The 25,503-nt window shown below is 35.2% G+C and overlaps 1 protein-coding gene across 2 annotated transcripts in view; it reads left to right on the plus strand.

Moving 5' to 3' along the window:
• The first annotated feature begins 12,577 nt into the window (after positions 1–12,577).
• The window catches only part of LOC136209784 (insulin-degrading enzyme-like 1, peroxisomal), a 31,052-nt gene continuing 18,126 nt past the window's right edge, over positions 12,578–25,503 (plus strand). Inside the window, exons 1-10 of one of the 2 annotated variants that reach the window (XM_066001367.1) lie at positions 12,578–12,899; positions 12,977–13,052; positions 13,197–13,264; positions 20,379–20,470; positions 20,572–20,645; positions 20,747–20,790; positions 23,381–23,432; positions 24,563–24,685; positions 24,756–24,868; positions 25,005–25,167. In XM_066001367.1, the coding sequence (XP_065857439.1) occupies positions 12,777–12,899; positions 12,977–13,052; positions 13,197–13,264; positions 20,379–20,470; positions 20,572–20,645; positions 20,747–20,790; positions 23,381–23,432; positions 24,563–24,685; positions 24,756–24,868; positions 25,005–25,167 (928 nt within the window). In that variant the 5' untranslated portion in view covers positions 12,578–12,776. Of the gene's footprint in view, positions 12,900–12,976; positions 13,053–13,196; positions 13,265–13,765; positions 13,848–20,378; positions 20,471–20,571; positions 20,646–20,746; positions 20,791–23,380; positions 23,433–24,562; positions 24,686–24,755; positions 24,869–25,004; positions 25,168–25,503 lie in introns of those variants that run through there. The other variant, XM_066001368.1, reaches the window with a different exon arrangement.

Here is a 25,503-nt window from a genome sequence, read left to right on the forward strand (position 1 = left end):
AAAATTGTCTTCAGCTCTCAACTTTGTTTATATTGGTAACTGGATTGCAGCAGTTCATCCTATTTGAACAAGTATATACAATTCATGCAAGTAGTCTGTTTTCTTTGCAAGGTCGATATTACATCTCCAAAAATGATAACTTATTTCTTATTAGTATTGCATGAGGTGTAAAATTTTTGATTTTGGGTTTCAAGTTTTTTATGGCAGGTATTTGGTCCTTTAAGTTCAGACTTGACTAGTTATAATTTCATAATTGTTGCAGATATAGAAATTTCAGTGTTTTCATTGGGGAAAAATTATTTCATTTTCAACCGTTAAATCCTAAACCCTAAATAATTTATCAGTTTTTCAAATGTTTACTTAATACACCAGTCGATCTTCGAATTAGTAACAGAACATTATAAGGTTTTTTAAGTTTTTTTTTTTTTTTTTTTTTTTTTTAATAAAGGCTAGGTAATATCCAATATTATTAAAAGAGAAAGCAAAAAATTAACAACATAGCATCTAGAAAACAACAATTAAACAAAACGGAAAGAATCCCTACCTATAGCATTATTGCGAAGGAGAAAAGAACAAAAATCTGGAATTTCATACCACCAACAGAAATCCGAACGGACTTTACTAAAATCAGCCAGTTTATTTGCAACCTGATTACCTTCTCTGAACACATGAGAAAAAACTACTTCCATCTGTAATATATGTTCTAAACAGTTTTGCCAATCCACCCTCATAGACTACGGAACCACCAATCGAGAACGAAACAGATGCACAACATAAGAAGAATCACTCTCAATCCAAAGCTTGCGCTACCCACGCGAAAAAGCATAAGAAATTGCAAATAAAACCGTCTGAAGTTCAGTTATGTGCACTAACGTACAATCCAACGGAAAAGCATAAGATCCCAAAGAACCACCTGTGCGATCCCTAAAAACTCCACCACAACCTGCTAAGCCAGCCACAACGGAAGCATCTGTGTTTGCTTTAATCCACAACGGCGGCGGCGGCTGCCAACAAACCGCAATAATTCGCGGAGCACGAATGTATCTAGGCTGCAAACCCAAATTCAACAAAATATTCCTCTCCACCACAGAATTCCAAATGGTGCCAAAATCAAGAGAATCTGTACCTCTAATAGCCGCCCAAAGTGAGCGCAAACACAAATGAATATTAAGAAATTGCTCACCAAAAATACAATCATTCCTGGTTTTCCAAATCACCCAAACTATATTTACAATTGCACAATACCATAAACATCTTATTTGAGAGCTAAATCGATGAGAAAAAGTATGTTGAATCAAACCTGACAAAGAATGCGTGAGATCTAGCTGACGACCAAAAAGTAAAGAAATACTGGCACAAACCTGCATAGCAAACAAACAATGTACCAATAAATGATCCAATGACTCACAATTACTACAGCACAACGGACAACGAGAAACAATTTGCAAACCCCTAGTCCGGAGAGCATCTTGCGTTGGAAGATAACCCAAAAATGCTCGCCAACACACCATTGAATGAGAAGGCTGGATAAAAGGCCGCCAAATCCCTGAAAAACCCGAATTTACTACTACAGAATGAGAAGTTTTATTTTTATTTTATTTAACAATTTAATCTTTTTATCCATTTTTTTTATCCATTTAAAGTTATTATTAATTTGTCCTCCCTTATTAGTCGTAAGCTATTTGAATGTTAGCCTGTTTTCATTTGTTTATCCAAATTTTAATTTTAAAAAAGATAATTATTTAAAATATTGAAATTTATTTGAAACTTTTTTGATTTTTTTTCTCATCTCTTTACCTATCTCCTCTCATCCCCTCTCCTATATAACTTTAATTTTTTAAAATCAAAATATAATATATTTTTTATTAGTAATTATTAATATTAATGTTAATATTTTACACGATACCAATATCAGACTCTAAATATGAGTTACTAGAATCTAAATATTAAAATCAAAATATTGAGTTTTGTTTAAATTCTCTAACTAACTAGTATGTTGTGCATTGGAGATTTGTACTTCAACTCTTTCAATTCTTTCATTTATACAAATGATACATTTGTAAAGAAAGGTGATGTGAATGCGGGTTACTATGCATGGTTGATTTTCATTCTTTTCTAGAATGCATGTCTCAAGATTTCCCAAAGGAACACATTTTTGTTACGTGGATCAACTAGTGAGCTTATGACTATCTTGGGTGGATTGAAAGGTGGGATCGCAAAGCTGAAAACTCAAGTTCCACGAGGCTTCAGGTCCAAAAGTAAGAGGCAAGTCTATATTAGTGTGAGCTCTCTTTTTTAGGGCTTAAAATTAACAAGGGTAAATTCCAAAAAAAACCTCTGTGGTTTGATGTTGTTCCAAAAAAACCCTTGTGGTTTGTTTTTACAAAAAAAAAAGGACCGTGGTTTCGCCGTTACCTGAAAAACGGAAAAGGGCTTAACACCGTTAAAAGTGCTGACGTGGCAAGAGGTAGAGTTGGAAAATTATTTTTTTTATTTTTCTTTTTTATTTTCTTCTTCTCCTTCTTCCTCTCCTCCTCTTCTTCTTCGTTTTCTTCTTCTCCTTCTTCCTCTCTTCTCTTCTTCTTCTTCCTCTTCTCTTCTTCTTCCTCTCTCTTCTTCTTCCGCTCTCTTCTCTTCTTCTTCCTCCTTTCCTCTTCTTCTTCTATTTTTTTTTCCAGAATTCTGAAGGAGTATTCCTACTCCTGCGGCCTGTTGCTCTTTTCCAGGATGCGAATCAGTAGGTGATATCCACAATTCCTCCACGCCCACACCAATCGACCCCATATTTCTACTTCCTCGGACGTTACTACGACCTAAATGCGTTTACAAAGCGCTATAACTGTAACTATAGCTGAATGAATTGCAGAAATACAAGAATCAGTGGCTATTTGAAGCAATAACGAATTGAGAAGTAATTTTACAATATAACAGGAAATAGAATAAAATTAGAGAAGAACCTGTTATCCACGAAGAGGAATCGCCGGCGAAGCCCTGGATTAGTCAAGCTGATCATGAGCTCCGCGACTGCAACGGTGGAGAATCGGAGGAGGAGGAGGAAGGGGTGCCAGGGGATTGCTGCGTTTTTGGTAGTAAGAAATTAGTGTAAATGTATTTCTTATTTGATGGATTGCTGCGTTTTTGGTGTGGAGGTTCGACGAGAATTGGAGGTTCGACGAGATATCTGTTCAGAATTTTCAATCTGGACAGATTTCTGGAAATCTGGAAATTTTCCAGAAATTTCCAGAAATCTAAAAATTTCCGAACTTAAAAAAAAGAAAAAAAAGAAGGAAGAAGAAGAGGGATGAAGAAGAAGAAGAAGAAGAAGAAGAAGAAGAAGAAGAAGAAGAAGAAGAAGAAGAAGAAGAAGAAGAAGAGGAGGTGGAGAAGAAGAAAAAGAAAATAAAAAAGAAAATGAAAAATAAAAAAGAAAAATAAAAAAAAAATATTTTTCCAACTCTACCCCTTGCCACGTCAGCACTTTTAACGGTGTTAAGCCTTTTTCCGTTTTTCGGGTAACGGCGAAACCACGGTCCTTTTTTTTTGTAAAAACAAACCACAAAGGTTTTTTGGAACAACATCAAACCACAGGGGTTTTTTTTGGAATTTACCCAATTAACAAAGATTAAGTAAGCAATGAAACAACAAATGATAAGAAAGAATAGAGGTACCTCAGCAAAAGCCTCTATTGATGGTTGTGGTTGTGATTGAGTGCATGTTTCATCGCCTCCTTCAGAATCATCACGACCATTTCTTCTAGAGCTATGGAAGTAAAAGGCATATCGATAGGCCTGAGGAGGTTTTTAGTGATGAAAACTTGCAGAAAGATATTAGCACATTACGATCAAAGTAATTCTTGCGATAAAAAATTGAATCAAGAAATTTGAATTTCATCTCATCGGTCACCCTTTTACTGTTAGAATGGACAAATCATCTTTTCCAAAAATCCTTGAATAAAAAAACAAACCTCTCCCTAACCAACAATTATTGAGACTTAAAGACTAGTTTGCAAAATATGATTTTCAAGTTGAGCATATAAAAGGCAACTAGAACTTCATTCCACACTTACTTTCCAGACCACAATCTTCATTTATTACCTCCATTACTTCCTTACCTATTATCTTTATGACATCTTATACTAGTTCTCCATCCTTTTCCTTCTAGAACTAATTTCAAGAACCTCCTCGAAATTCAGTGTTATTCCAAAAACCACTTGTTTGTTCACTTCAAAAACTTCCTCACTATAACAAACCTTCCTAAACAGAGTTTTACCAAGATTGCCCTTTCCTTATCCTTTTTCATCTGAAACCATCACAAGATCTTTCTTCCTCTAAACTATGGTGCATTTGGTGTTTGACGGTCCTCTAACATATTGTCGTTGAAATACCAGTCATGGAAATGTTTCATCATCTAAATGAAGATCAGCAATGTGACTCTATGTTATGGACTTTAGTGGACTAGTATGCCCCCCTTTTTGTGGTGGCGAAAAAAATTCCTAAAAATAATTGGTTAGTGTGCTTAGAGACACGAGGGATAAATTTCCAGATGTAATTTATAATTTCCAAGAATTGTTGGATTTGCTTTGTAGAAAGATTTTCATCAGGGAATCTCAATAATTCTTGAGAAATGTTGGGTCTAGATTGATATTGACCATCATAGAATCTCATGCCTAAAAACCCCAATGAGTTTTGTCCAATTGTGCTCTTCTTTTTAGAAAGCATAATGCTATGCTTATCTACAATATGCTGGAATTGGGCCAAACGACTATCGTGGGCTTGGACGTCTTTAGAGAAGAGTAAGATATCATCACTGTAGATGAGAGCACTATGAAGGATGGGCTTAAAAAATTTGATCATGGCCTTTTGAAACAGAGATGAGGTTGTCTTTAGCCCAAAGGGCATAACTCTCTATTAGTACTGGGTTGTAGGAATACAAAATGTTGTATTGTATTGATCATCTGGATGGATCCCTAGTTGCCAGAAACCTGCTTTAAGATCAATTTTTGAAAAAATGCGAGCTTCATTGAGATGAACAAATCAGGAATTAATCATTTGAAGAGGGAATTTGTCATCTCTTAGAAATCCATTGAAAGGCTTGTAGTCAATCACAAGTCTTTTCTTTGCACGAACTATTTCTGATAATTTTTCAACATAAAATGGTTGACAAGCCCAATGGGATGTGGTTGGCTCTATCAAGCCTTGTTACAATGGTTGAGCACATTCTTCCTTCGCTAGGAGAAGATCAAAAGGTGTTTGCCTGGATGTGTTGCCTTAGTAGGATTGACATCTTTATTAAGCTTGAACGATAATCTGATGAAGAAATTTTCATTCTTCTAGAGTGGAGAAGGATGAGAGAATTGTGAGTGGGAATCAGCACAAGACTTCAAGAGAAGCTTTTTGATCTGTTGAAAATCTGGTGAGACTTCAGCTAGAGAGTACGACTTAGGTATACAAGTGTACAATTTTGAATCCGAAACCCTTTAGCCTTATGATAGACATCAAAACCAACTAAGATGTCTTTGTTTGGAAGTGCTGACCCGAGGACTTTGACCCAAATGATACAGTTAGGAAAAAAATCGAATTCCAATAAGTATTTTTGGATCCGAGTGTAGTGGAAAACACTTTCCCATCTACAACTTTGAAATATTCATAATGGGTTTCTCATGAGGTATTAGGTAAAATTGATGGATTAACCATTGTCTTTTGATTCTCGGTATCCATAACACCTATAACAGAAATGAGCCAGTCATATTTGGATGGCAAAAGGTGAATATTGACTAGAGGATAAATGGGAGTAAGACTTTATGATGAGTATGATTGTAGGGAATAGATAGGAAGCAAATCATTAGAAACTGGAAAATCATCATCAGAATATTCCAAAGAAGAAGAATTTGTATAATCTTCAAGAGTAAAGATTGTTTCTGGTGTTGCCTCATCTTTCTTTAAATACAATGATTCAACATTTGCATCTTCAAGACTACAAGAAAGTTGTTGGACCGGTTTTTGAGCTTTTGTGGTTGATCTGGACATTTACGAGCGTAATGTCTTTTTTTTACTACAAATGTAACACCGACCAGTCTGCTTATGCCTATTGGTATTTTTCTTGAAAAACTCGAATCGTTTCTACCGTTTGGATCTTGGATATGAATTAGGGAATTTAGAGAACTTCTTATGATGATTCTTCTTTGGAGGGCGGCAGTCCCAAATGTGGTGAAACTCTTAGCCTAGTGGTTGAGAGCGTACCTATGCCTTCGGAGGTCATGGGTTCGAATCACATCCGGGTCTGGTGGAGATTTTTCTTTCTTCTTTAATGTAATCGCATTGTGCGCAATTTTTTTTTTTTTAAAAAAAACACACTAGATTCCAAATACACGCTCCTCACTTTCATAAATATGTTGACATGCAAAGTTAGGGTCCATTGACCTATCATAAGATGCCACGCGTCCAAAGATACAATTTTAATTATCTATAAATAGTAAAAGTATCCTAAGCATCCAGGTATCTGATTTCTTAATCATTCTGATATATTTCCTTTAGTCTTTGATATTCTCTTTGTATTATCACTGACTTTAACATCAAATAGGGTTCACCGGAGTCCGACCCTTTTTCTGACGGTTATTGTGATTTCAGGTGATCAGAATCCTGATCAAAGAGTTGTCACTCAGAAATACGGTAACATTTTGCTGCGGTGAACATGGATCTTACTTTAAAAATATATAAGGATAAAAAATGAAATTAATCCAGGATTAAAAACGTAAAAATAAATAAATATATTGACGAGAATAAAAATTAAAAAGTAATAAAGTAGAATTTTATAACGAATGTAGAAGTTCAAGTTAGTAAAAGATGAGAAAGGGAACAGAAAACCTTAGGCGGTGGAGGAATGAGATTAGAGGAGTTAGAGGTAAAATCAAAACTAAAAAAATGATAAAGGGAATGATTGAATTAATAAAGCAAACACCAATAAATGGAATGAAACCTCTCATTTCCCTTACCCTTTCATAAAACCCCGAAACAAACGCCCCCTAAGTAGCTAAAAATTCCGTTTTAATCCCCCAGCAAAATCTCCACTGTCAGAAAAAAAACAGGTTTTGAAAATTAAAGGTAAAAAATGCTCAATTGGTAGATCAAAGTTGGACGCAAGCACGAGCCTTGGACTCGCTTTGACGAGCCATTTGGAAAAACCTTCGTTTTTTTTTTGCTTAAAAATGGAATCTTTTATCAATTGATTTGTTTTGTATAAAAATACAAGTTAGACAGGTTCACTGCTCGATCAACCGGGAAGTAGAAACAATCAACTGAAGATGATTATTTTTGTCATAGAGATTCCGAATTTGTGGATACAATATATTCATTTCAACATCTTTATCTTTTAAAACATGGCATTATTTCTTATTATTCATTATATTTTTTTTATTAGGCGTGAATGTTAATACAATATGTAGAAAAAATAAATGAATACTGAAAATAAACTTGCTTAAATTATTATATAACCAAATGGAAAAAATGTGGAACATATTTCACAATAGGGATATAAGGGAAAATGGGTAAACATATGCATGTATGAATGAAAGAAATTACATGTAAGTGATATGCCGAAACATCATTTGTTGGTTTCTACCTAGGAACTGCCGTTTTGACCCTCGTCGCTAACGGGTTCACAACTCTCTTGGCTAAATATGCCGGCTCTAGTGGTTTCTTAATAAGTACCTTTTTAAAACATATTTTAATAACCATGTTCCAATGGTTCCAAAATGAACGCAAATACAAATTTATACATAGATAGAGAACCTGAAAATGTCTTAGAGATCATATCTATCCATTAATCACATAGGTGGTGTTCGTCACTTCTCAAGAGTAGTACGACTATAATCTTGGATCAATTTATTCATAGAACCATGGATATAAAAGTGTAAAGTGAAACAAAATTTGTTGAAGAACAAGATCTATGTAATAATACAGAAAAACATGATATTGTGGTATTAATGTCCGTTTATTAGAAGCATATCATGGTCACATGCCAACGATCTCTTGATGCATAGGGAAACCCGAGCAAAGAGATATGAGCTCCAAGAATGTCGAAAGCTTCCTTAGTAAGGTAAAGGAAACCAAAACTGGTCTTTTGTGGCAAAACTCTTGATTCTTTGATGATAGTGGTGTTGGGAATTATTGATTTCGTGGTGATGGTGATGACGAAGAAGATGAATAGTGTAAGGAATAGTTATTTTTCTCCTCTCTTTCAAAAGGTGGTCTCTCTTTCTCCAAATGACCTCTCCTACAACTACTGGCATCTTGTTTTTGCGGTTGCTTGTTGGCACTTATGGAAGAATATGAACCTCGTTATGTTCCAACAATCTAAGAGAACTATCATGGAGATTTTATAGAGCATTAAAGTGACTATTAACGACATCATTAATAGTAATCGGGCTATCTCCAAGGAACTGGCTACACATAAACCCATTAAAGAAGAGGTTTTGGTTGGGTGAAGTCCTCTAAGGTCCATTTTGGGATGTCGCAGTTAAAAAGAGCTTATTCTTAGATGCGGCTGAAGCCCTTATCCGCAACAACGAAAGTGACTTGGTTCAAGGCTTTACCAAGAATGTAAGTGTCTGCTTAGTGGTTAAGGCGGAGTTATGAGGCGTTATAAATGGCTTAAGACTTGCTTGGTCGCTGAATTATAAAAAAGTCTTTTTAAAAGTTGATAGCAAGATTTGTGTTAACCTTATTTCTCGATACCTTATCCCCCTAACGAGGCCCCCTCTCTAGTGAGGGTCTATGTGGAGCTTATTGGTAAAGAGTGAGAGACCTCAACATATCTATAAAGAAGGAAACAAGAGTGCAGATTGGCGAGCCAACTATGCGGGTCCTCTGTCCCTTGGAGTGCACATTCTCAAAGAGCCACTGTAGGACTTAAGGGAGATTTTGGAATAAGAGCTTACAAGTGTGTTTTTAGTGTAGCACTGTGTTGCACCTTTTTATATATATATATAAAAATAAAATAAAAGAAAGAAGTAGTTTTTTTATAAGGTTCAAAAATACCTTTAACGTTTACAGCCAGGAGCAATTTTACCCCTAACGTTAGCTAAGAGCAATTTTACTCTTAACGTTGATAAATTGGATCAATTTGAGAAATAATTCATTAAATTGTCTTATCGGTCATGAATCTTCTCATCTACACTTCACATGTGCATCATTTTATCACTAATTAATAACAAATCACAAACATATGATTAGTCGTGAAAAAATAAAATAAAAATTACAAAATATAATGTATTTTGTACGAGTTGGACAAAACAAAATTTAAATATTTCATCAAATTTTAAAAAATTTATATCCAATTCTATTATTAAATCACAAAAAAAATATGGATTTTTTTAGAAACAACGGATATGCAATTGATTGAGAATAAGAAACAAAATATACGTGTTTTATAATAATGTGTGAAATTGACCCAACTTATTAATATTATGGGTAAAATCTCTCTTGACCCGCAATATTATTCTATAGAATTAAAAGAGAAGTGAGATATGTACAGTAAAATGCAATCAATTTAGAATTTTTAGATACCAATTATATCCTTATAATTTTGACAAATTTACCACTTATCTACTCCAAAACGACACAGTTTCTTTGGAAGGAAGAAATTTAATAGAAATGGGGTAAATTACATCTATGGCCACTAAACTTTATCCATTTTAACATTATGGTCATTGAACTTCAAATCTTAACGGTATGACCACTGAATTTTAGACTTTTTAACATCGGTGGCCACTCAATTTTAACTAACTCCTCAAAATGAAAATATTCAAGAATTAAAGTTGTTAAGAACGATATTTACCATGAAACCACATTTTTTTATTTTTCAAAATCACATTTTTTGAGTTTTCTCTCTCTAAAAATTTACTTTCTCTTTTCTAACCAAACAACACCTAAATGATCTCAAAACGAAAATTTTCAAGAATTAAAGTTTCTTAGAATATCATTAACTCTTCGAATTTTTTATTTTGAGGCCGTCAATGGTTGTTTTGAGGTGTTGAGTGACCACCGGTGTTAAAAAAATATAAAGTTCAGTGGTCATACTGTTAAGAATTGAAGTTCAGTGGTCATGGGTGTAATTTACCCAATAGAAATGAATGGAGACTGCTGCGGTGGGTGGGACGCCCAAATATTAATGAGAGACACGTTTTAATTAATTATTAATATTTAAAAAAAAATTATTTAATGTAATTTTATTTTGTTTAATGTAATGCATTTCGCACAACCTTTTAAAAAAAATTAGGGTAAATTCCAAAAACAACCACTGTGGGTTGATGTTGTTAAAAAAAAACCCTTGTGGTTTGTTATTACCAAAAAAAGGACTGTGGTTTACGCCGTTACCCGAAAAACGGAAAAGAGCTTAACACCGTTAAAATGCTGACGTGGCACATGGGTAGAGTTGGAAATTTTTTTTTTTTATTTATTTTCCTTTTTTCTTTCTTTTTCTTTTTTCTTTTTCTTTCCCTTCTCCCTTCTTCTTCCTTCTCTCCTCCTCCTTCTTCCTTCTCTTCTTCTTCTTCTCTTCTTCTTTTTCTTTTTTCTTTTTCTTTTTCTTCTTTTCCTTTCCCTTCTCCCTTCTTCTTCCTTCTCTCCTCCTCCTTCTTCCTTCTCTTCTTCTTCTTCTTCTTCTTCTCTTCTTCTTCATTTTTTTTTAAATTTCTGAAATTTTATTTTTTTAATTTTTCTTTTTCTTTTCCTTCTTCTTCTTCTTCTCCTCCTCCTCCTCCTCCTTCTTCTTCTTCTTCTCCTCCTCTTTCTCTCCTTCTTCTTCTTCTTCTTCTTCTTCTTCTTCTTCCTTCTTCTCCCCTCCTCCATTCTTCTTCTTCTTCATCCCTCTTCTTCTTCCTTTATTTTTTTCTTTTTTTTAAGTTTCGGAAATTTCCAGATTTCTTCGGAAATCTGGAAATTTCCAGAAAGAAATCTGGAAATTTCCAGATTTCCGAAGAAATCTGGAATTTTTCCGAAATCTGGAAATTCCAGATTTCGGGAAAATTCCAAATTTCTTCGAGTAAGGGAATTTAAAAAAAAAGAATAGAAAAAAAGAAGAAGAAGGAGGAGGAAGAAGAAAGAAGAAGAAGGAGGAGAGAAGGAAGAAGAAGGGAAAGGAAAAGAAGAAAAAGAAAAAGAAAAAGAAAAAAGAAAAAGAAAAATTAAAAAAAATAAAATTTCAGAAATTTAAAAAAAAAAAGAAGAAGAAGAGAAGAAGAAGAAGAAGAGAAGGAAGAAGGAGGAGGAGAGAAGGAAGAAGAAGGGAGAAGGGAAAGAAAAAGAAAAAAGAACAAGAAAAAAGAAAAAGAAAAAAGAAAAAGAAAGAAAAAAGGAAAATAAATTTTTTTTTTCCCAACTCTACCCTTGTGCCACGTCAGTATTTTAACGGTGTTAAGCCCTTTTCCGTTTTTCGGGTAACGGCGTAAACCACAGTACTTTTTTTTGGTAATAACAAACCACAAAGGTTTTTTTTTGAACAACATCAAACCACATGGGTTGTTTTTGGAATTTACCCAAAAAATTACCATTTAATATTGCATAACGACAAATATCACGTAAGTTTACCTTGCTGAAGGAGGATCAATCACGTGAGTCTTTTTTTTTTCTCTGCTATTTTTTTAATTTTATTTTTCCAATTTGGCCATTTTTTTCTTTAACAGAAGTAGATAAATAATTGACCACATCCACAAAATGTATAAAATTATTTCTTATAATAAATTTAAACCTTTTAAAGTATTCAAATAAATACAGACCTTATAATTTTTGTATCATTCAAGGTTGAGGATGAATAAACATAACAATCCAACAAGAGATTTAAGTATAGATGATATTGATTTGTCTTTGTCAAATTTGTTTTGATTGAATCAATTGGATTAAAATAAGTGTACAACGAGTTAAAGATGAGATGAAAATGATTGATCGCTTGCCAATTTAACTTGGCCAACTATGGTGTAAGATTAATTTATCTCTATTTGTTATTCAAATTTGAAGTTTACCTACTCTCTCGCCATATTACGAAATAAGAATTATGTTTGTAACTTAAAAAGGTTTCCAAAGCATCATCTCATATTATGTATAATACTCTTAAAAATGTCTTCAAATGGAACTATATGTTAGGTTTGATGGTAACTTCCACAACTATTATATTTAGCCATCAAATAATTCTTTAAATTATGCTATGTTATTATATTTTTTTATTCTTCTTATTCTAAGTGTAGATTATCTCTTTCAAATATCCGAAGCAACGCGAGGGAATCGTCCTAGTTAAGAATAAAATTATAATATTTTAGACGTTAGCCGGATGTTTGTTAGAAGGGATATAGGAAATGAAATGAGTCCGTAGAGGTAAAATGGCTCCTGAACCTAACCCCCAATTTGGAGGTTAGAGTTTGGAAGTTAGAGGAAGTAAAGATTTAACTCCATTAACATCCATTTACTCTCAAAAAATAACTCCCAAACAAGATTAACTTAATACTTAACCTTCCATTACTTCCATTAACCTCCTCCCAAACGAGGGATAAACGTTAGGATATATTTGCAATTTATTTTATTTTTTCTTGATCAGAAAGAAAGTAGTAGTTACTTGGAAAAGCATAGGCAGAATTCTTCTCCACAACGGCTGAACAGGAAACATCTGTGACGAAGACGAAGACGAAGACGAAGTGAACAGTTCAGGGAAGTGATCTTCTTCCTCTTCTTCAGTTTTTCTGCAAAGAAAAACGACAAAATCGTTCTCTTCTTTCTCGGAAATAAAAAATGGCGGTGGGTAAAGAGGAGGAAGAGATAGTGAAGCCAAGAACAGACGCGAGAGAGTACAGGAGGATCGTTCTCACCAACTCTCTCCAAGTCCTTTTAATCAGCGATCCTGAAACCGATAAGGCAAATCCCTCTTACAATTGTTATTTATCCCATTCAATTGATCCGATTGCTTACGTAATTTTGGTTATCTCTTTCAGTGTGCTGCTTCCATGGATGTCAGTGTTGGCTCCTTCAGCGATCCCGTTGGCCTCGAAGGCCTTGCCCATTTTCTTGGTTCTCTATCTTTCTCTCTATACTATTCCATTGTTTTTTACTCTTGTTTAACAGTCTGCCTGCGGGGATTTTGCTAGTGGGGGGTGTCTATATTGTTGCCTTATTATTATTATGATTATTTTTGTCATCTGAATTTTCTTGCAGAGCATATGCTGTTTTATGCTAGTGAGAAATATCCATTGGAGGATAGTTATTCAAAGTACATTACGGAGGTATTTGTTTTACTAATTTGAATGTAATACTTCCTTCTCTTTTAGGTTGTGACTTGCATAGATAGTGCACGAACTGCTACTTGTTGGAGAGTATGGCATTGGTCTGCTCAATTGTCCTGTTTGTTCGATTTCCTTGCTGATTGCATATTGAAAATGAAGTATAAATTAGCATTCCTGATCGTTAATGGTCTAATATATGGAGTTGTAGCCTGGTAGTTGTGTTTAACTTTTGGCATAGCTGGTAACCTAAGAGCATATAAATGTGTCGCTATTCCTGCTAAACTTCATGTATCGACATTTATAAGGGTGTTCTGGATGTTCAAATTTGAAAACATTAGTAGTAACCTTTTACCCTACTTCCCATAGAGTAACCTGCTCAAATTCCAAGGCCAGTTTTTGCATGAATAAAAAATGGGTTTGAAGTCTGATAAGCAATTATAAATAAGACTGATGTATCCATTATCATGTTACATTATAAGCCTGGAATTTGTTTTTATGCAGCCTAAGCTGAGGAAGGCAGTTGAGTCATTAATCTAAGAACAAGTGAAATGGAAATAAGCCTCTTACTCTCTGCTTTGTGTTGGTGAGTGGGCCATAACTCTCATGTGTATATGATGTTTTGGAGTCCTCATCTTTGTGTTGGCTAGGGTTTATTTGAGATGTTTTGGAAGGAAAATGCACCTCTTATTATTATTTTTTTTTTTGAATAGTATGATTGGTCAATAAAGTTGTAAGGGAAGCTTGACACATAAAAAGAAGCGGTACCTTGGTGCATACTGTTCACATATGACATAATGCTTATAGATGATACTGAAGAATAAAAAGAAAATTGGAACTATAATAAAGTACTACAAAAGGGAAAGGTTTCAAGTTGAGCATGTTGAAGACTAAGTATATGCATCCTAAGCTTCGAAATAGGAAGGTTTTGTAAATGCTCAAGTGTCTCTTATGGTGGTGTGTGTACCTTCACGTGACTAGTTTCGCTACTCAAGATTTAGTGTTCATAGTACGAGAGATATAGAAGAGAGTTGAAGTAGAATGATTGAAATGGAGAAGTGCAACAAGGATGCTATGTGATATAGATATGCTCATAAAACTTGAAGGAATAATTTATAGAACTAACTTTTCGACTAGTGATGCTTGATTGATGGAATAAGTGTTAGGTAGTAAGAAAACAATGTTGACAAAATGAGTGTAGGAGAGATGGGATATTGAGATGAATGAGTGGGCACACAAATAGATGGGATAAAGCATGAGTGTATGGTGAAGAGTGAGTTATGACACTTGTTGAGAATATTTGGACATGTTTAAAATCGGCATATGTATGCTTCAACGTGTAAATCTAAGAGAATAGAATTCAATATGCTAAAGAAAAAGAGGAAGATCAGGAATAACTTGGATTAAAGTTAATTAAAATGACCTCAGTTTATTAGATTTTTCAAATGGCCTACACAAAAACTATGAAAGTAAAAGAAAAAATTCATAGCTTTCCCAATTAGTTGGGAACTGTAATTAGGCTGCTACAGCATACTTAGGCTCCTTGTAGGGTAAATGTGTCTAGGCTGCTAGTAGGTAGAATTGTCTCCTTGACATTAGGGGTAATTTCAGTATACTAGATGTATATATATGTGTGTTCATGTAAGATAAAACTTGTAGAAATACCAATATAAAGAAATTACATGGTATCAAGAGGAATGTCATTTCCGGCCATCCGTTTGTCAGGAAAGTCTTCCTTTGCATCTGACTCTCTTGCCTTTTTTTGTCTATTGTGTTTAATTGTGGGATTTAAGTGTACTGTTTGGGATTTGAGTGTTGTATTGCTATTTAAAAAAAAAAAACAGAGAAAAGGAAAAAAGAAAATTACCTTATTAGTTAAATGTCAAAGGGAAATGAAAAGAAAATTGTCACTAAACTCACTTTAGGTTCCTCTAAAATTAATAGAAAATTAATTGGGAGTCAAAACTATACTTGGTGGGAACAAACTCTTCGTGTGCTGACTTAGAAGACCTTTTAACTTGTAATCCCCCACCTAAAACAAACACTAAATCTCCTTCTTTGATAGGGCTGGTCTTGACTTTTTTATTGAAAGCCCGAGCCATTCTTCTCTGGTATAACTGTACATGGTAAAACGCTTCCATCTTTTTTTCGTCAACTAGAGCCAACTGCTCACATCGCCTCTTCACCCATTCCGCCTCGGGAATTTCTGCCTCCACTGCGATTCTCAATGATCGCTTTTCGATCTCAATCGGCAAGACTGCTTCTGTTCCATACACCAAAGAGAATGGCGTTGCCCCAGTTGAGGTTCTAATTGTCGTGCGATAAGCCCACAACGCGAGTGGGAGGTGCTCATGCCAATTCCGATGTGATTCCACCGTTTTTACGAGAATCCTCTTAAGGTTCTTATTAGCTGCTTCTACTGCTCCATTAGCCTGTGGACGGTACGGAGAAGACCTGTGACACAGTCGCATTGGTAAGTAATGCTAGTCAAGGTCGTAGAGTTGGAGACACTACTCTTCCTAGTGGCAACCGTAGTTCCCCACGTACTTGTTATCATTGTGGGGGAGAAGGGCATGTCAAATTTTTTTGATGGAAATTGCATGGTAAACCGCCCCAGTACTTGGGACATAATGCTCCCAGTGGCATCGTACCAAACTATGCTCGGTTTCAACAACTATACTGCCACTTATGCTGCATGTCTATATCGCCAACAATCTTGTATTCAATGAAAGAACAAAACACATAGAAGTTGACTGCTACTTTACTCGGGAAAAGCTAGAAGATGGCGCAATTAGTAGATGTATTTACCAAAGCGTTGTCGGGTGGTGGGGTTAACTATATATGTAACAAGCTGGGCATGATTAATACCTATGCTCTAGCTTGAGGGGGAGTGTAATTAATTTATAGTATGATGTAGACTGCTGAAGGGCTGCTACAGCATACTTAGGCTGCTTGTAGGGTAAATGTAAAGGTGTGTAGGCTGCTTGTAGGGTAGAGTTGTCTCCTTGATATTAGGGGTAATTTAAGTATACTAGATGTATATATATGTGTGTTCATGTAAGATAAAGATTGTAGAAATACCAATACAAAGAAATAACATGAATTAAGACTTCGTTGTTGTTGTTATGGCTGGTCAAGATATATATGTGTTACTTCTTGCTAATAAAATTCATGTACAGGTTTTAGGTATGCTACAGGTTTAGGGGATGGTCTCCTCTTTATCTGAGTTATCTTGTATTAATATTTGTAATAGATGTCATACAGTTTATTCCTTATGATCCGAGTATCTCCAAGTTTCTTTCATCTAGTATATTAATATATGTCATAGAGTTTGTTCCTTGTAATCCGAGTCTCTCATGGTTTTATATGATGGTTCATGTTAGCCGACCCCGAATCATTTCGGGACTAAGGCTTTGTTGTTGTTGTTGTAGACTTAGTCTAGCATAGAATTGTTGATTCCCTGCATTGCCCTTCTAGATGACTCTCTTTTCAAGCAACACTTCGGCCATGTTCTACCACCCTTGATTGTTTCCATATGTGAAAGGCTGACATTGGAAAAATCTGATATACATGCTTCAAGCCCTAGGGGCATTTGCATGAGTGTGTGTGCTAAAGATAATAAAAAAATATCATTGAGGTCTTACTTATCATCTTAAGTTTTTGCTTGAATGGTTCTTTAACATGTTACCAGAGCCATTCAATCCAATGTTTGGTCATTTATACATGTCTAGTTCTTCAAACCTTAAGCTTCAGTTTTCCAGCTTTGAACGTGAGTGTTAAGGTATCTCCGCTGCTTACAAAGGCAACACATTATTTATAAGTGCTGCAAAACAGTTGAATTGTTATTGACAATTAGTATAGTATATACTTGATTATAAGGATATTGATTAGCATAGTTAGTTCAGTTACCTTGTTTAGAGGGCTTTTACATGTATATATAAATAAATTGTTAGGTTTTTCTCCGTTCTATACATGGTATCAAAGCTAGTTTACTACCCTAGAGGATAGTAGCTCTTTGTTCCCTTGTTGCTCTTTTGATTATCATTATTCCTAAAATTATTGGCCTTATCCCATCTTGGCTGGCGCAATGGTACGACAGGAAAGATGAATGCTTTGGATGATAATAGCCCTTGGGACTTAGTGATCTAACCAATTGGGAAGAAGAAGGCTATTGGACATAAATGGGTTTGTGTTGTCAAAGTCAACTAAGATGGTTAAATGGCTAATGAAAGGATATGGTCAAGTTTATGGTGTTGATTATTCTATAGCACTTTCTCTTTTGTTGCTAAATTGACTTCAGTTCAGTCATTTATTTCTGTGGCTTGCACTTACCATTGGCCCTTGCATCAATTAGAGAAAATAATGTCTTTTTACATGGAGCAACCGCAAGCTATGAAGCACGGGAACGTTCTTGGACCAACGTTTCAGTGTTTCCACAAGATGTGGGAAACGGAAACGAAACGTTCTGTAATTACAGAAAAATTGAAACGCGTTTCCAGATTTCAGCGTCTAAACTCAAACTGTTTGTACCTATTTCTTAATCGAAATTCTGATTTCTTCTTCTTCTTCTTCGAGTCTGGTCTAGGTTGTTTTCTTTGTTTACATGCAAACTTCTTCTTCTTTGAGTCTGGCGATTTCTCTTCTTCTTCGAGTCTGTTATTTTCTGTGTTTACTGCAGAAGACCAAGGCTCTGGAAGTTCTTCTTTTTGGTTTTTTTTTTTTGTTTCTTCTCAAATGTGTGGTGGAATGCTTCTGGAATGTTGTGGTTGGGCTCTTATGTTGTTGTTGGACTGTATTTTTTTTTCTTATGAATGTAAAGTTTTGGACTCTTTATTTATTTTCTTATTCTTTTAACATAAAGAATTTAATTTTAAAGACCATCCTTATGAATGTCAAACTTTTTTTATTGTCTTGTCAATAATTATTTTATTATTTATAATTTATAATTTATTATTATTTTTATATTTATTTTATTTTTTAATATTTATAAATATGCCCCTATATTTTTAATATTTACACGTTTCCCCCACGTCCGTTTCCTATGTTTTTTAGAAATTCCGTTTCCCCGTTTCCGCTTCCGTTTCCGTGCATCATAGACCGCAAGGGTTTATTGCTTATTAGGAGTATGGGAAAGTTAGTCGTCTTCAGACACCTTTATATTATTTAAATCAAAGTCTTTGGGCTTCATTGAAGAAATTCAATCAAGCGATTGAAAAGTTTGGTGTGCAGAAGAACACGCATGATTATTCAGTTTCTACACTCACACATCATTCTTATATGTGAATAATATTGTCATTACTAGGAGCAATGCTATAGGGATTTCTTATCTCAGAGACAATATGTAATTGACCTATTGTCTAAAACATGAAAGTTGGGAATTACAGCAATGAAGTGCTTCATTGACTCCCAATATACAACTCATAACACATGGAGAATTATTTAAAAATCCTTAGAGATATTGAAGACACTATCTTACTGTTACTCACAACAAATGGAGAATTATTTAAAGATCCTTGGAGATATTGAAGGCACTATCTTCCTGTTACTCGATTCAATGCAGCATATCTGTAGTGTTGCTAGTGAATTTATGTTCGCAGATGTAGATTGTGTAGAATCTGTAGAAGTTCTACTTGCTATTGTGTCTTTGTTGGAGGAGCTCTAATCTCATAGAAGAGCAAGAAGTAAAATGTTGTGTTTTGCTCTAGTGTCTGTCATGTGTACTTTCTAACTGGAATTCAAACTTCCTCTCCACTCCTGGTTATTGTAGAACTGCAGTTTGTGTGTGGCTTATGTTCTGTACTATTTATATATATATATATATATATATAAAATGAAAGAAGACGAGCATTATTTTCCATCAAAAGTTTCTAAGAGATTGGAGGGTTCTCTCTTAACGAGCCCTTGCTTACTAGCATAGTTGTTGAAGGCTCTTGCCTTGTGAGCCTTGATTGCACAAGGCGAGGCACAGTTTAAAAGGATCTTGCCTTGTGCGCCTCGCCTGGGCTTCGGAGCCTTAGTCAAGGCGTGCCTCAGTAACACATTGTTTTCACCAGGTTTTTCTTTTTTTACTGTTTTGTGTAAAACAAATAGTTGATTAATCTCAATCACTAATCTAATTTAAATAAACTTAATCTTAATCCTTGATCTAAATAAGAATATCAAAAGACATAAATATAGAAAGACTAGAGAGGGATTAAGAGCATTCTCACGTAAAGAATTGTCTCCACTCAAACAGAAACTGCGACACACAGAAACAGAAGAACCAGCAGAGATGATCTTGGTGATGATTATTAGTTTTAGTTTTTTTTTTTTTTTTTTGTGTGTGTGTGTGTTCTTTTTGATTGACAATGAATGGTGATTAGTTTAGTAGCACTATTTAGGTACTTAGGTTAAGATGTTAAGTATATGTTAATGTCTCTATGAAATATGAACTTAACCTGGTGTTTTTGACATTTAATATTATTTGTTTATGTGCTTTTATCTTGTTTATGTGATCATAAGTTTTTTTTTTGGTTTATGCTTTTACTAGTAATAGAGTATTTGATATCAAATATTGATATGCTTTAACTAGTAGTAGAGAGTGTGTATATATATATATATATATATTATGCGCCCCATGTTCCTCAAGCGTGCGCCTTGCGTTGCGCCTCCATGACCCCTTAGCGCCTTTTTAACAACTATGCTTACTAATCGTAGGTTCGGAAGAACAAGGAAACAAGAGTCCACTCACATGCCTATAACTAGATCCTTGGACAGTATCATATTAGCTCACTTACCTAGTTTAGAAGGCTTGTACATGTATATATGTGTTGTACCTTCTCATGAATAAAATTAGCAAATCATTCTCCATTCTCTCATTACAATAAGTATGTGACAATCAGCTTTTTGGGAGGTATCTTTTCGTCTAGATTTAAGCCCAAGTACTTCTTTACCCATTTTTTTCAATGTCCTTTGGTTCTAGTTATGTTTTCATTAGTGTGTTTTGAGTAAATAGAAAAGGTGCAGATGTTTTATTTGTTTCTTTACAATGACAAGATGATACTTGCAAGCTTATTTCATAATTATGATTCATATTACTAACTGCATTCTCAATGTAATTTGCTTACGTGTTGCTTAGCATGGAGGGAACACTAATGCTTTTACATCTTCGGAGCACACAAACTACTTTTTTGATATCAATGCTGATTGTTTTGAAGATGCTTTGGACAGGTAAAGCAGTTTATATTTTGCTGGTAGTTTTCTCATCTGTATTCTCATAGAGTTTGTGAGTCACTGAGCTTGATTTGTTTTGCATGTGACTTATGGTTCAGATTTGCACAGTTCTTCATTAATCCATTAATGTCAGCTGATGCAACCACGAGAGAAATTAAGGCTGTTGATTCTGGTTAGCTTCTGTCTTCAGTAGCTTCTCTACTCCTCTCTCTGGTCTTTGTTTAAGTTTATGTTACTGTTTATGTTTTCTCATGCTTATCCTTTCTTATGCAGAGAATCAGAAGAATTTATTATCTGATGCTTGGAGAATGAATCAGGTATCAAGCAGTGCCCTCACAGACATAGCTTTGTCCATTTTATGTTTTCCTTTTGGAGATTAGCAATGAGGACCAGGGTGCACTGTGCACATATGTTCTATAGAAGAGGTCATTTTAGCATGGGTGATGTATCTGATTATTGTTAGATAATGAAACTTGATGTATATGGGCCTTCTGTTTTGTTTTGTTAAATCTCCTTTATGCCATGGTAGATATCAGTGACAAGGAAATGAAAAGTAAGACTCAAAAGAAGGTTCTCTTATTGGAAACTTCGAAGCTGGTAGACCATTTTAGATCACAAGTTGTTCATGCTTCATGGTTGTAATGATTGTCAACACTTAGTTATCCTACATTCTGGAAATTATTTATTTATGTTGTCTTTACTTACTGATTAGCAGTAGGTTTGATTACTTCCCTTCCACTGGAGTTATATTGACCTATTACCAAGTTTGGGTTGACTGGATTTATCTTCAATGCAGGAAATTGACCCATATTGTTAACACAGTAGTGTTGAAAACTATGAGCAACCTGGGGTTTACCCTGAAGTCATGGGTGCCCTATCATTTACCTGTTAGAAAATCTGACCTGGTCAAACCAAACTCATTTAACCAGGTCTTTGAAGGTTTACACATGGGAAGATAAGCAGATTGGATTAGGTTTATCTCTCCTATTAGCTGCATATTTGTTTCTTAATTAGACATTTACTTTTACGTTTCCTATTAGTTAGCTGGCATACTCTACTAGCTAGAATTTCTGTAATTAGTCATATCTTGGCTTGTACTTCCTTTATAAGGAGCAGATGGTGCAACAAAGAGAGGGAGACATTATTCTAATCGAACTCTATTCTTGAGACTGTAGGATTATTTAAAAATGAGCACTACCTTTCTATTCCACAAGAAAGGTAAACAAGAAAGAAAAATGCCCGAGTTTGGGCCACTAACTGATTTGAAGATGCAGGGTCCTATAACTAAATCCAGATCAAGGGCTGGTAACGCAACCATAGTTTTAAAGTTACCCCAGATTGATATGATTATTTTTATTTGTTTTTTTTATTGAATGCATACTCTTGTTTGTGCGAACATACAAGGATTATTTCTACTGCTTGTTGGGAAGATTAGAGGTATCATGGGTGAATGATAGAAACAGAAACAGAAAGACTACACAAATAGAGAAATAGAGAACTGAATTGGTAAGATGGAAAACTTGACAAAGGGAAAGATAAACTGAGCTGAAAAAGACCTCAAGCTCCCACAGGAAATAAATTCTCTCTCTGCTCAAAGAACAGAGCCAAACACACTAATGGTGCTTACTAACACAATTCTTCCTGCCCTTTCCCTTCTCATAACACACCTATATATACTAACTAATCTCTCTTTCGTGTAACTAACTTCCTTCCACTGACGCCAAACAACACCGTCTCCAAAAACTCTCTGGCGAACACCTTAGCTGCGAACAACAGTCTAGCAGTGTTCAATTGAGGCAGACATTAATTGTGGCCTCATCCATGCCTCCACCAATGCCCTTCCCAATAGGAACAACAACGGCTTTGACCTGATCTACAATCCCAGAGGCTCAACAGGATTGTCGTCGATCTGTACTTGTTGGATGAAGAAGCGCTTTGTCTTTGGTGGTCAGCATACGTCATGATTTCTTTCGGAATTTCCTCCTGCTTGTTAGGCCAACTCTCCATTGTATTGTCTAACTTCTGAATTTCTTCTTGACCCATGAACTCTTCACACTTCTGCCTACATTCTTCCGTTGCCTCTCTGGTTCGTTTTTCCAGCTTAGAGTTGGATTCGAGGATTCTTCTGGCTGGAGTAATATCAACAGCATCTGTATCCTGAGATGAGAGATCCTCCATAACCCCCTCCGTAAATTCCTCTGGCTGAATTTCTTCCACTGTTGTGTTCTGGGGTGGGAGATCCTTTGCAACCTCCTCCAGAAAGACCTTCTCTAGAGATTTCTCATCCATGTGAGTAACTACTGGAATGTTAGATTCAACTTCTGTAGATGGTTTTTCCAAAGGCTTCAAAATATTACCATCGAAACACTCCTCCATAGCTTCAATTTTGGATAAAGTTCTCTTCATTGTTTTCTCTAGATCTACCAACGTCTGAAAGATTTAAACTTGACAAGTGGAAAGACAAACTGAGCTGAGAAAGACCTCAAGCTCCCACAGGAAACAAATTCCCTCTCTGCTCAACGAACAAAGCCAAACCAACCACTGATGGTGCTTATTAACATAATTCTTCCTGTCCTTTCCCTTCTTATAACACACCTATATATACTAACTAATCTCTCTCTCCTGTAACTAACTTCCTTCCACCCGGCACCCAAACCACGTGTCCCTCTAATCCCCAAATTAAGCTTCATCCCTGTTTAGGATATTCTCTATGAATGAATCTAGAGGACAACCATGTGGTGTTGCTTAAATTTAAGATTCAGAACTGCATAAATTAGAGCATTTCCTTGAGGGATACATATCTTTTATTATTTCTAAGTGTAGCAATTTTATTTGTCATATACTGCTGTATTTATGTGATAATGCTCTTCAAACTGATTTTTCTATGAAATTTGTTACTGTGTGCAGCTTCAGAAACATCTAAGTGATGAAAGCCATCCATATCATAAATTCAGTACAGGTGGGTTGTAGTATGTATTTTATGTTTGTTATAGTATGAACATATATGAACAAAGCTAGCTGTAATAGAAGAATTTTAGGGAGCAATCGAAGCAACCATTATAGTGATTAGTATATTTGTCCACTTCCTATCCTCATTCTTGTATATAAACTATTTATCTTTCAATATATAAAAGGAGCAGTTTTCTCCTAAAATAACATGGTATCAGAGCCTAGTTGAACTTCTCAGGTTTGGTTCATGTTTTGGATGTCTGAGTTGAGTTTCTCAGATTGAATATTTTCTTTTCCTTTTTTTTTTTGGGTCTGCCCCAGAGAGCAGCCACTTTCGGGTCTGCCGCAGAAAACCACATTTGGGTAGCCAGTTTCAGGTCTTCCCTAGAGAGCGGACACACTAACTCCACCTTTTCTAGAGATGGTGTTCTGTCTCACCACATCTCAACCTTCAGTCACTTGTGGTCTCGTCTCTGCATTTCCAGGGATAATCTCCGGTCACTTCATTTGGTCTCATCTCACCTAACAAGTAGTTGATGTCCTTGATAAAACTTCGTCGGGTAACCTATATCTAATCTGTAACAAGCTAGGTATGACTGTGGTCTATGCTCCAGCTTAAGGGGGAGTGTTATAGTATGAGCATATGTGCATAAAGCTAGCCGTAATAGAAGACTTTTAGAGAGCAATCAAAGGAGCAATTATAGGGATTAGTACATCTGTCCACTTCCTATCCTCTTTCTTGTATGTACAAACTCTTTATCTTTCAATATATGAAGTGGCGTAGTTTTCTCCCAAATTCATAATGTTGATTATAAGTTACTCTTGGATATTCTTTTTATATCATATACTCATGTAGGGCCAATTTGCTTTGGCTCGGTTTATGATTTTCTTATTAGGTCATCATGACCAAATAATTTGGTTCAATGATGCATACCAACTGTGTGCTGGTGTGATAGCCAAAGCTGTCCCGTGTGTTACAGGAAAAATTGCATTTTATTTAAGGGTTCTTTACATTTATTCCTTAGGACTTGCTGCTGCTGATTTTAGTGTTCATAATTTACAATTAAACATGATTCTTAATGTTTTTGTAAAATAAAAGTTCTGTCATTTGTTGAAATGTCTCGTCTTTTTCAACCATAGGGAACTGGGATACCCTTGAAGTTCGACCAAAAGCAAAAGGATTGGATACAAGACTTGAGCTTATTAAGTTTTATGAAGAAAATTATTCAGCCAACCTCATGCATCTGGTGATATATGCTAAGGGTCAGTTGAAAAACTTAGCTTCTGTCATCAAAGCTTGTTATTTTATGATTATTTTCGATAACCTTTTCAGAAAGCCTTGATAAAATTCAAACCCTCGTGGAGGACAAGTTTCAGCAAATTAAGAACAATGACAGATGTTGTTTATCTTTTCCTGGAGAACCTTGCTCTTCAGAACATTTGCAGGTCTGTGAAGTACTGGTGTAGTTATAATGCTTTTCTTCATGTCTTCAATCTTTCAAAACTATTATTATTGTTGTTATTATTTTTCATTTTTGATAGCATTTCCTCATCCCTTTACTTATTGTTATATTTGTTTCAGCTACTTGTGAAAACTGTTCCAATAAAGCAAGGTCACAGATTGAAAATCATATGGCCAATAACTCCAGGCATTCTACATTACAAGGAAGGACCATGTAGGTACCTAAGTCATCTTATTGGCCATGAAGGAGAAGGATCTTTGTTTTATGTCCTGAAAACTTTGGGTGAGTTTTGCACATCCTTTATGTGCTTATGTTGTTAGAATTTCTTATATGTTTGGAATCCTAATTTATTCTGAGAGTTATATGTTGTTAAATAATTAAGCATTCAATGGATATGTTGCTTTTTCTCTGTAATTGTGCTAGAGACTTCTGCTATACATCAACAACAACAAAGCCTTAGTCCCGAAATGATTCGGGGTCGGCTAACATGAACCGTCATACGAAACTGTGAAATCAAGTCGTGTTAGTGACATAAATTCTCTCCCTCCACTCCGTCCTATCCACAATCATATTACTCTCAATCACCCTCTTCCAAGTTTGTTTAGGCCTTCCCCTACC

The sequence above is a fragment of the Euphorbia lathyris genome, chromosome 10 (assembly GCF_963576675.1).
Source record: "Euphorbia lathyris chromosome 10, ddEupLath1.1, whole genome shotgun sequence".
NCBI lineage: Eukaryota > Viridiplantae > Streptophyta > Magnoliopsida > Malpighiales > Euphorbiaceae > Euphorbia > Euphorbia lathyris.